The following is a 12,014-nucleotide window of genomic DNA, read 5'->3' on the forward strand; positions in this document are numbered from 1 at the left end:
TCCGTGGCCTTGGCCGTGTTCATCGGCGTTGCCTCCGCCGCCGAGGTGCCTGCCTCCGCCCCAGCCCCGGTCTCCAGCGCGTTGGCGACTGCAGTCTCAGCACCTCTCTCCGCCTGCTGTGCCACCGTGCTCCTCCTCGCCTTCCCCCGCCACTGAGACGCACGTGTCGTTGTCAGATCTACCGGTATGCTAGTTGTAGTGGAGCTAGCTTGATGGTTCGGAGGCGTGTTTCGACTTTGTGTGAGGATTTGGTTTCGTGTTAGCTGAGGATTTGAGAGGTTTCTACCATATAATTTTATATTGGCCATGTACGTACTTTACTTATTAGCCTGATCATTACGGACTTATGATATTATTACGGTTGTCACAATTATGCTCGCTCAGCTATCATCTGTGTGTTAAAGATTACTCTGGTTGTGTTATACAACATGTTTGCTGATCCGTTATAATTGTGACGATATCAATCAATCAAACAGATATAAAAAGAAGCAGGCTTGTTCAGAACGGTAATCTCCAGCCCATTGTGCTGTCGAGTTTCCATGGTTCCGGATCGCTCGCGGTCGGTTTCTTGTTTGTGGCATGTTTGGTGTCCCACCCCGACACGAAAGGGAAAGCGTGAGGATCTCCATCTCCATGCCGGTTTTTTTCTGCCAAGGCAACAAAAAGACAGGACCAACTTCACGAGCAGTCACACGTTGTACGTGTGACTTTGAGTGGCGGTCCCTGTTTCTTTCACATGGGTAGCAGTTGGGGTTCGGCCTTCGCTCGCAACTCAATAATGAATGTCGTGAAACAGAAAAGCTTGGCGTGCAACAACGTTTACCTACTGTCTTTGGTTCTTACCCCAAACAATCCTAGTCAATATGCAGCCACACTATGCACGCAGAGGAAACAGAAATGAAAAACTGGATTCACGACGCTTGTTAAGCGATCGGGGCTCGGGGCTCACGCACAGCCTGCCTCTGATCCTTCTCCAACGACCACAGCGGGCCGATGCTTTCAAGCCACAGCCACAGGTGTCCAACTGTCAAGCCAGAACGCCAGTAATAACCAGACTTATATGCTCCTCAAACCCTTGTTTCAACCGTTTCTTTTTTCTTTTTGCTGGAATATATTTTCGACCATTTCTTGCTACTAAAGGATGGAATCATGCTATAAAATTCCTGTCTGTCCCAACTCTTAACAACCCAATACATTCATCATCCACGGGGTGTTTTATTTTGTCTCACCACTGCACTCAAAGATTACACATAGACCCGGATAAGTGCAGATGCGAAAACGAACGAGACCTACCACATAAACACATGTTCGCAGTGCTTCAATGCCGTCACAAGGTCATCTGCTCGCTTGGAATGCGCTGAAATCAGGAAATTATGTACAAACAGTTGCATAATCACCTGGCGATACAAAGGTCCTCGTCCAACAAGTTAGCTTTTTTCTGCCAAGGCAACAAAAAGACAGGACCAACTTCACGAGCAGTCACACGCTGTACGTGTGACTTTGAGTGGCGGTCCCTGTTTCTTTCACATGGGCAGCAGTTGGGATTCGGCCTTCGCTCGCAACTCAATAATGAATGTCGTGAAACAGAAAAGCTTGGCATGCAACAACGTTTACCTACTGTCTTTGGTTCTTACCCTAAACAATCCTAGTCAATATGCAGCCACACTATGCACGCAGAGGAAACAGAAATGAAAAACTAGATTCACGACGCTTGTTAAGCGATCGAGGCTCGGGGCTCACGCACAGCCTGCCTCTGATCCTTCTCCAACGACCACAGCGGGCCGATGCTTTCAAGCCACAGCCACAGGTGTCCAACTGTCAAGCCAGAACGCTAGTAATAACCAGACTTATATGCTCCTCAAACCCTTGTTTCAACCGTTTCTTTTTTCTTTTTGCTGGAATATATTTTCGACCATTTCTTGCTACTAAAGGATGGAATCATGCTATAAAATTCCTGTCTGTCCCAACTCTTAACAACCCAATACATTCATCATCCACGGGGTGTTTTATTTTGTCTCACCACTGCACTCAAAGATTACACATAGACCCGGATAAGTGCAGATGCGAAAACGAACGAGACCTACCACAGAAACACATGTTCGCAGTGCTTCAATGCCGTCACAAGGTCATCTGCTCGCTTGGAATGCGCTGAAATCAGGAAATTATGTACAAACAGTTGCATAATCACCTGGCGATACAAAGGTCCTCGTCCAACAAGTCAGCTTTTTTCTGCCAAGGCAACAAAAAGACATGACCAACTTCACGAGCAGTCACACGCTGTACGTGTGACTTTGAGTGGCGGTCCCTGTTTCTTTCACATGGGCAGCAGTTGGGGTTCGGCCTTCGCTCGCAACTCAATAATGAATGTCGTGAAGCAGAAAAGCTTGGCGTGCAACAACGTTTACCTACTGTCTTTGGTTCTTACCCTAAACAATCCTAGTCAATATGCAGCCACACTATGCACGCAGAGGAAACAGAAATGAAAAACTGGATTCACGACGCTTGTTAAGCGATCGGGGCTCGGGGCTCACGCACAGCCTGCCTCTGATCCTTCTCCAACAACCACAGCGGGCCGATGCTTTCAAGCCACAGCCACAGGTGTCCAACTGTCAAGCCAGAACGCCAGTAATAACCAGACTTATATGCTCCTCAAACCCTTGTTTCAACCGTTTCTTTTTTCTTTTTGCTGGAATATATTTTCGACCATTTCTTGCTACTAAAGGATGGAATCATGCTATAAAATTCCTGTCTGTCCCAACTCTTAACAACCCAATACATTCATCATCCACGGGGTGTTTTATTTTGTCTCACCACTGCACTTAAAGATTACACATAGACCCGGATAAGTGCAGATGCGAAAACGAACGAGACCTACCACAGAAACACATGTTCGCAGTGCTTCAATGCCGTCACAAGGTCATCTGCTCGCTTGGAATGCGCTGAAATCAGGAAATTATGTACAAACAGTTGCATAATCACCTGGCGATACAGAGGTCCTCGTCCCTTTTTAACCAACAATTGCTGTGCACGTCCTTGTCCTTCCACCGTTTCATTCAACATGGACACCATCTACAGCTCGTCGCGAGGTTCCACCTTAGCAGCGGTAGCGGGCTGGTGCTCAAGCAGATAGCGAGCAGCCAACGATGCTTGCATGGCTGCACCGTAGGGCAGTGCATCCTCGTTGATGGTGAAGTAGGGGGAGTGATGAGGCGCCTGCGGTCCACGAGTCTCGTTGAGCATCCCCACAAAGTAGTAGTATGTCTTGGGAACGGCCTCGGTGTAGAAGGAGAAGTCCTCGGCACCCATCAGTGGCTGCTTCTCTCTCACGTTGTTGGGGCCAACCATCTCACTGCACACCTTCGCAAAGAAATCGTGAAGCTCAGGATTGTTGATTGTTGGAGGGAAGAAAGGCTTATCTTTGTCAAGGAAGTCCACAACTGCGCTGCAGCGCTGGACAGATGCCTGTGTGACTATGACCTGAGACCAAAAAAAAAAACTTTTGAAGTTAAACAAACGAAATTTAACTACAGATCCTTGAGTCTGTATATCCTTTTTTAGCGATACCAGCTTTGACCGTTCATGATAAAATAAGCAGCAAGAAGCACTACCTTTCTACAAAACCCAAATTGTGCAACACTGCAACTTTCATAATTTAAAGTAGTACTACAGAATAATAATCAGGCAACAGAATGACCACCAGGCTCGTTTGGTTATGATTATCCTTGTTCGTAGTGCGAAATTGACATAGGCGGCTACAGGCCGAGCTGCTGTAACACTTTGTATAAATAGTACTGTTAAATCATTTTACTTCTATAAATAGTACAATCGACAGCGGCAGTCTGTTCACCTCGAACTACACCAACCATCAGATATGCATTAAACAATATTCCTTGATTCTACATTCTTTTTTCTTTATCTCGACTCTTCTAGAGATGTCAATTTTCAGCACTGTAGTAAGTCAATTTGCAAAAGTTAATGCTAACACTTCCCTTCATTTATCAGGACTTCCTATTATTTGGAGGCGTTGATGTATTGTAACATGTTTCAAGTAATCTTTCAACAAAATTTATTGAGGTCTCCTACCAACACATGGGCTTATGCCTTGGTTAGCTTCGATTCAGGTAGTGTGACTTCTCGACTTGCCATTTTGATAGTAAGCATAACTATAATTTTGTTACAAAGGAATTCAAGCACCAACCATACTCCTTTAAGTCAGTTTTGTTTCTTCATCTTTCCAAGAGCAAATCATACGGAACTTAATGACACATAAACAACACACAATTCCCAAGTTATAATGTTGTTACCCTCGTTGTTACCTCTTCAATTCGCTGCTTCAATTGATTAAAACTCTCCTTCATAAAGGCTCGGAAGGTACCACCTATTGTCACTGAATCAGGGATAACATTGAAGGCTCCACCACCTTGAAACTTTCCAACCGTTACTACCTGCAGAATAAAGCCAATAAAAAGGAGGGTAATGAGATGTTGTGGTACACAGGAATGACTACGGGCGAATGGGACCCCAAAAACGATATGGCAATGCTAAAGGAATGACTAGGACTATCACCATTTATCATATTATCTATAGCCTAAAGGCAGCCGACTGGAAGAACATATGAAACATGACAAGGGGAACATTTTATAAAGACGATCCATATAATAGGTCTGTAATGTGCAGAAACTCATTTCATCTATGAAATCATAATGCTAGACAGACAGTTCAGGAGTGTAAGTCAAAAAACTTGTGAATTCAGATACTAGATAACAAAGAAATCTTTGTAGTTACGATCATAATTCTGGGAATATTAGGAGTAGACAGCTTCCATGTTAGGATGTGATTAGTTAGCCTGCAGTAAATCAGAACAAATAACAATTTTAATAGGTACGGGCATGTTAATCCTCAGGATCCTGACAAGTTTTGAGTATCAAAAAATGGGTCAAAATGATCTATGCAAACTCCACAAAATGAGCTATCTAAATCACATAGCCATGATAAAGAAAACTATGTAAGTCATATATAAAAAAGGAGCAGTCATTAAATAAATCAAGTAGCTCAAGGATTGAATAGCACCTGTGAGTCCAAGGGGTCAGCTTCTCGGGAAACAAGTTGCTGAAGGCTTACAATAACATTGGATGCAGCCAGTATTGGATCAATAGTGTGATGAGGAAGTGCAGCATGCCCTCCCTTTCCACTTATTACTGCCTCAAAGAATCCACTCCCTGCCATTATAGGCCCAGGTCTGGATGCCAGCACACCAATCGGCACACTGTCAGCTACATGAAGTCCAAACATGACCTCTATGTTTTCCACAGCTCCGGCTTCTACCATTTTCTTGGCTCCACCACCACCTTCCTCAGCTGGTTGGAAAAGAAGGGCTACAGTACCCTACGGTAAAAAAAAACATGGCATTTGTAACATCAGATTTTGCAGGTAAATAAAGTTTGATGCCTGCAAAATAGGATTTTTTTTTGGCCAAGGATTGTGAGATCTTGACATAATTGATATATAGGCAGCCACATGGTTCAGTTTGTACATAACTGATCTGAGGGGAAGTGGGGACCAAACTATCCTTTGACTAGCTGTATATGTCTGAACAAAGCTGCATGATCAATTATTGGAGAACCGAATGCACATGTGCATTACATATGTATTCATATTACTGCTAATGTGAAGGTTGATTTGAAATATGCAACAGTGAATCACTAACATTGTGCATCTCTTGAGAATTAGTGTTGAGGAAAAAGAAACAAAAATCATTGCACTTGCCCTTTGGCAAAATCTCCAAGTAGTTCACGAAACATCGGTGTTGGAGTGGACATAGGGAATACCAAAATCGCCTATATTTTAATCAAACAAAAACCTCATTTACCATGACCAGCATTAAGAATCAGGTAGTTTCTGAACCATAAAAGTTGATATATACCACCAAAAGTAATCCATCACCACTCTACGACATGAACATCGATTTTTTATAATTTAGTTCCGTCATTTTAATCCAGTAAACAGATGATTTGGACAAGAAATGAAAGAAGGAGAAGTATGAAAATAAAGCACATGGAGTGTTGAGATATACTGATCTTATGATTACAGTTTCATTTATTTATTTATTTGCAAGGTTACTACCTTTTAAACTCAAAGCAACAATAAAATGATGAACCTATAGTTAACTGTCAACCTTCAAGCACCTTTTCAGCGTTAAAAGAGAAAATCAAATCGTCTTGCTGCTTTTCATTGTAAACTGAGAAAATTACAACGCTTTACAATTCAGAAAGAGCTTCTTTACTAACCTTCAACTCGTCACGGTGCTCCTGAAGAATCTTAGCAGAACCCAATAGCATAGCAACATGTGCATCATGGCCACATCCATGCATCTTCCCAGGCACTTTGCTCTTATGTTCCCATTCCACGCTTTCCTGAAGAAGACACATAAGGGTATCATAAGTAACATGATCCTTGAAATAGACAAAGTGATAGCCAGATACAGCCTAATCATACTTCAGTGTGGGCAGAGAATACTTACAATGCTTAAATTAGCACCAACAAGTAATTCAAATAAACACAACAAATGCCCAGTAACTGGGAATAGCAATTATGCTATCCACTTCAAGAAAATGCATATACTAATTGCTCCCAAAATTTATTATCTATTTGTATACCAATATGGCATAATTGTCTCATCGCCACACAAGACAAGCTTGAAGCTTAGCTTTACTGTTATATACGTGCATATAGGCTAATCACATGTTTCATTCCCACAATAAGCATAAACCTACTATCGTATGATCCTGGTCAAAAGTCTAGGGAACTAGCTATGACTAGGACTGCTAGTGTATGTCCCTCTTTTTAATAAGGAAAGGAGTGTTTGCCTCAAGCCATCTGTCCAGACTCAGAAGTTTAAGTGTACCGAGACCTGATAAGCATTAGCTTGCATTTCCCCACGGTCAATTTCAAAGATATGGGGCCTCCTGACTTGAAGATTTGGGATACAATTCTCTATCCTCCGACTTTGAAATATGACCTCTCGCACAGCAGTGCTGAGAGGTCAACTGAAGCCATCGGCCCATCAGGGCTCGTTTAAGAGATTCTGATTTCATTTTGTTTTTGCAATCTTAGTTTCGCTAATATATAGAAAGAGTTACCGAGCGTCAACAAGAACAATTCCTCTCCAAAGGTAACAAGTGGTGCTGAACAAATTCTGAAATTCTGTGGCCGCAATATAGGAATGGATCGGTAGCCAAACCAGAAAAAATTCATTTACCGTAGGCAGCAAAGCTAAAACGCGAGGGCCCAATATATATACAAACATAAAAGTTGAGTACAATCCGAAGAGTAAAGCAGAAGAAGAACCTGCATAGGGAGCGCGTCCATGTCGGCCCGAAGCGCGACGAAGGGCGGGCCGCCTGTGCCGACGGTGGCGACGACGCCGGTGACCGCGAAGGGATGCCTGTAGGGGATCCCCATGGCATCGAGCTCGCGCCGCACGAGCTCACTGGTGTCAAACTCCTCGTAGCCGAGCTCAGGGTTCTCGTGGATCCGCCGGCGCACCCCCACCATCCAGTCCATGAACTCCGCCTCCTTGGCCCGTCGCAGAAGCCCCGCCGGGTCGTCTAGCGCCGCCGCCCAGGTCGCGGCGGCGGCGATGAGGACGAGGGCGACGCGCAACAGCCCAGCATAGGCGGCCATGGCCAACAATAGCAGTAAATGAATTCCGCCGTGACGTTCTCGCTTTCGGTTTGGACACTTGTACTGTACCACAGTATCAATCAGGCGAAACGCGCACGAGTGGCGTGGGCTAAGCTGAAGTGAACAAGCGTCTCTGTGACCTTGAGCTCGGTTTGGGAGGATTCCGCTTTTTTACTTGCTCCTTGTTTCTCTGCCCTCTTTGAGTAGTCTTTTGTTTCGAGACGCTTTGGTTCAGTTGGCACGTTGGTTCGGCTGCAGTGGAGTGGTTTGGTTGCAGAGGTGGGTGGGCATCTAGCTGGTTACCACAAAAACGTGCCCGTGGAAAAGCCTTGTTATAGTTTGGGAAAATCATTTGTTTGCTTGATGCTCATGTAAGATTTGTATTGAAATAACGCAGCCTCATGTTTGCTTTCATATCTCGGTAAATTTGACAATTTTGACCTCAGAACGAAATCAATTCACAGAATGAACTGCCCGTGAAACTATTTCACTCCCCTGACCTTTTTGTGCAGCGCCCGCCACGCCGGCGCCACACCCTACGGTGCAGCGCCTAGCACGGGGGCGTTGCACTCCAGTCCACCGTGGCAGCCCTGGGCCCCGCACCCAGCAGTGCAGCGCCTACGAGCTAGGCGCCACACATGTAAAGTGCAGCGCCTAGCCCTTAGGCGCTGCACTGTGACTTAGATGCCAGCCGCCCGCTCCCCCTCCCCCCACCCCACCCATTTGTTCCAGGAGGAGTTACAGAACAGGCGCGCCGGCGGCTTCCTCCTCTCCCCCTCTCAATCCCCTCTCCCAAATCCTTCAGATCCGACTATTTGGTCCGTGCATTTCTTCATCAATCCATCCTAGAAGGTACTCTCCTCCAATCCCCTTCTTTCTATCCATAGAAAATATGGTATTTTGAAGATTTGGGGAATCCTTGTTTGATTTGATTAGATTTGAATCTTGCATGTATTAGAATTTTACATGTATTACAACCCTTGTTTGTTTGATTTGTGGAACCCTAGTTTAGTTTATTTTATTGAAAAGATATGGTTGGATACATAGATTGACATGTTATTTCTATGGAAAAGTTATTTGTATGAAGTAGGCCTAGTTTAGTTTATTTGTACTGAAATTATACTCGTATTGAGAAGAATGCTTTGGATACATATGCTTTGAATATTGCATCTAGTAGGCCTACTTTAGTTTTTTTGAATTGAAAAGATAATCGTGTTGACAAGAATGCTTTGTTGAAATTGTTAGGATGGTTTGGCTTCTTGATGATCACTGGGACAAACAACACCGGCCGTACGCTATATCGGTGGAGCAGCGGGTAATACTGAAAGTGGCCGGTGTTATGAATTTCGTATTTATTTCAAACACAAATGCCCCATATGTAATGTTATGATTTGTTTGTTTGTAGGAGCTTGCACCTCTGAAGCTTCGGTCTCACGGGGTCACCCTTGGATGGATGCGCTATGATGAGCGGTACACACCGTATGTAAGGGAGGCAGGACTTCTCCCTTTCATTCAGTTGGTCCGCCGGTCGACGCCACCCAACAATGCTGCAGCACTCACCGCGCTTATTGATCATTGGAGGCCGGAGACACACACTTTCCATCTTCGGACCGGGGAGATGACCGTGATGCTCCAGGATATTGCTATGATCACCGGTCTTCCTATCGATGGGAATCCTTTATGTATAAACACCGATTCTGATAGGTGGCGTGCGCAGATGCATGCCCTTATCGGTATGGTTCCTCCGGAGCCTCGGGAACCAGAAGCAGAAGACAAGAAGAAGGAAAGAGTCGCAGCCGGCGCTACTTTCACGTGGATATCATCGAACTTCAGTACTTGCCCTGAGGATGCTAATGAGGACATGGTGAAGACATATGCTCGTGTCTACATGTGGTACGTGATATCCAGGATTATGTTTGCTGATGGCACAAGCAAGAATGCTCCATGGATGTGGCTAAAGGCGTTGACCGTCTTCGATAGCAAATGGAGTTGGGGTTCGGCGACACTGGCTTACTTGTATCGACAGGTATGAAGTTGTTTCCTTTTCACTTCATTGATACATTATCAATGCGCTCTTGCGGCAAATTTGACCATATTCTCTTTTATGTGCAGTTGGACGAAGCCTGTTGTAGGCACACTGGAGGTATTGGTGGTTGTCTGCTCGCACTTTTCATATGGAGCTGGGAGTGTTTGCCGGTTGGACGACCGAAGACCGTGAAGTACGAGGATTGGGACGACAAAGACGACCCACTACGGCTCCCCACTTGGGCTCACAAGTGGGATGTGTTAAATGAGACGACGGATGATCCCTCGGTCATGTACAAGTTGTACAAGAGCGAGCTGGACGCGATCACGCCTGAGCAGGTGAACCGACATTGCATAAGTGATTATCATGCTTGTATCGTAACTCGATATCAATTTTGCATTCTATCCCATTTTGCAGGTGGAATGGGAGCCGTATGGAAAAGGAGAGAGTTTTGGTAACCCTATGGAGTTCAGGCTGAATCCGATGTGCACTAGGGATAGGGATCTCTGGCATATGCGGTGCCCACTGATATGCAACTGGGCGGTTGAGCTTCACCTGCCACATCGGGTGTTCCGCCAGTTTGGTTTGTTCCAGCCACACCCGCCGGAGTGGGAGGACACGGACAAGTTGCTACACGCGTAAGATATAATTAACCTTGAGCACTTAGCAGCTTCTCGACGGTTTCGATGATGCTAATATTCTGTTTCTAATTTGCAGGTTGGATAGGAAAAAGCAGCGGAAGATCAAGGATTGGGCCAACCATCACAGGAAGTATGTCGTACAGTTCGCGCTTAGTGTGGAGCAAGCAAGGGCTGGAAAACGAGCCCAGCTTCGTGAGCACTGCCCAGCTTGGAGGCGCCACAATCTACAGTGCAGCGCCTAGCTGCTAGGCGTTGCACCGTACAGTGTGGGGCCCCCAGGCTAGGCGCTGCACAAACACTTAGCGAAATTTTTGGCCCAAACTGGAGGCCTACCTTCTGTTGCTCTCTGGATAGCTACAGACTTGTGCAGTGCCTAGCTTGGAGGCGCCACACTATATAGTGCAGCGCCTAGCTGCTAGGCGTTGCACTGTATAGTGTGGCGCCCCCGGGCTAGGCGCTGCACAAACACTTAGCGAAATTTTTGGCCCAAACTCGAGGCTTACCTTCTGTTGCTCTCTGGATAGCTACAACATTGTGCAGCGCCTAGCTTTGAGGCGCCACACTCTACAGTGCAGCGCCTAGCTGCTAGGCGTTGCACTGTACAGTGTGGCGCCCCCGGGCTAGGCGCTGCACAAACACTTAGCGAAATTTTTGGCCCAAACTGGAGGCCTACCTTCTGTTGCTCTCTGGATAGCTACAGACTTGTGCAGCGCCTAACTTGGAGGCACCACACTCTACAGTGCAGCACCTAGACGCTAGGCGTTGCACTGTACAGTGTGGCGCCCCCGGCTACGCGCTGCACAAACACTTAGCGGAATTTTTGGCCCAAACTGGAGGCCTACCTTCTGTTGCTCTCTGGATACCTACAGACTTGTGCAGCGCCTAGCCTGGAGGCGCCACACTGTACAGTGCAACGCCTAGCGTCTAGGGGCTGCAGTGTATAGTGTGGCGCCTCCGCGCTAGGCGCCACATATGTCTGTAACTAGCCATACCTTCTGTCTACAAACATAGTAAGATGATGTGAAGTAGGATTGATACGTAGCAAGCAAACAACTGTGAAGAGAACATATGCACGAAGTACTTCACGACACATAGTAGTTCATAACACATAGTACTTCACGACACATAGTAGTTCTTACAACCAAATCGAGGAGGAGATATAGTAGTTCACGACACATATTAGTTCTTACAACCAAATCGAGGAGGAGACATAGTAGTTCACGACACATATTAGTTCTTACAACCAAATCGAGGAGGAGACATAGTAGTTCACGACACATAGTAGTTCACAACCAAATCGAGGAGGAGACATAGTAGTTCATGACACATAGGAGTTCACAACCAAATCGAAGAGGATGACATAACTCTATTGCGTAGAGCAAGGCCCCTTTCCCTTCTTCTTCTTCCTCTCTTCTTACTCTTCCTCCTCCCTTTTTCTTATGAGGTGAGCCTCCTTAACCACCCTCTCCATGAATATCTGATTCTCCCTCTCTTCTTTTTCAGCTGCAATTGCCCAAAGCTTCATGGTTCTTTCTTCAAAATCCTTTAGACGCTGGCGGGCCAGAGGCCAGTAGATACCTGCTGGATCTTTGTGCCCCGTTGTCGTCATGGGCTGGGCCTGTTAAAAACAAAACCAAGCCTGGGCAGTCTACAGCCCAGTTGAA

General features: G+C 45.7%; 1 protein-coding gene across 2 annotated transcripts; it reads right to left on the bottom strand.

Moving 5' to 3' along the window:
• Positions 1-1,852: 1,852 nt before the first annotated feature.
• LOC543167 (IAA-amino acid hydrolase ILR1-like 1) lies at positions 1,853-7,835 on the bottom strand. 2 transcript variants are annotated; one of them, XR_006437407.1, is made up of 6 exons: positions 7,348-7,835; positions 6,288-6,413; positions 5,071-5,385; positions 4,317-4,445; positions 2,980-3,477; positions 1,853-2,188 (listed from the first exon to the last, which is right to left on the bottom strand). XR_006437407.1 is itself a non-coding variant. In XM_044500891.1 (5 exons), exons 1-5 carry the CDS (start codon positions 7,681-7,683, stop codon positions 3,070-3,072), a joined length of 1,314 nt encoding a protein of 437 aa, XP_044356826.1. In that variant the 5' UTR covers positions 7,684-7,835; the 3' UTR covers positions 2,774-3,069. The 2 variants fall into 2 exon arrangements, 1 of the variants encoding a protein (XP_044356826.1); XM_044500891.1 differs by lacking the exon at positions 1,853-2,188 and having other exon boundaries at positions 2,774-3,477.
• Between the last annotated feature and the right edge of the window lie 4,179 nt (positions 7,836-12,014).

The sequence above is a fragment of the Triticum aestivum genome, chromosome 3D (assembly GCF_018294505.1).
Source record: "Triticum aestivum cultivar Chinese Spring chromosome 3D, IWGSC CS RefSeq v2.1, whole genome shotgun sequence".
NCBI classification, from domain to species: domain Eukaryota; kingdom Viridiplantae; phylum Streptophyta; class Magnoliopsida; order Poales; family Poaceae; genus Triticum; species Triticum aestivum.

Bases quoted from the DNA above. Each gene is read 5' to 3' on its own strand.
- LOC543167 (XM_044500891.1), bottom strand. From the start codon at position 7,683: ATGGCCGCCTATGCTGGGCTGTTGCGCGTCGCCCTCGTCCTCATCGCC. The intron at 6,414-7,347 runs GTTCTTCTTCTG...TGTCTTCTTCAG, and splicing joins TGGACGCGCTCCCTATGCAG to GAAAGCGTGGAATGGGAACA. The intron at 5,386-6,287 runs GTTAGTAAAGAA...TTTTTACCGTAG, and splicing joins AGCACCGTGACGAGTTGAAG to GGTACTGTAGCCCTTCTTTT.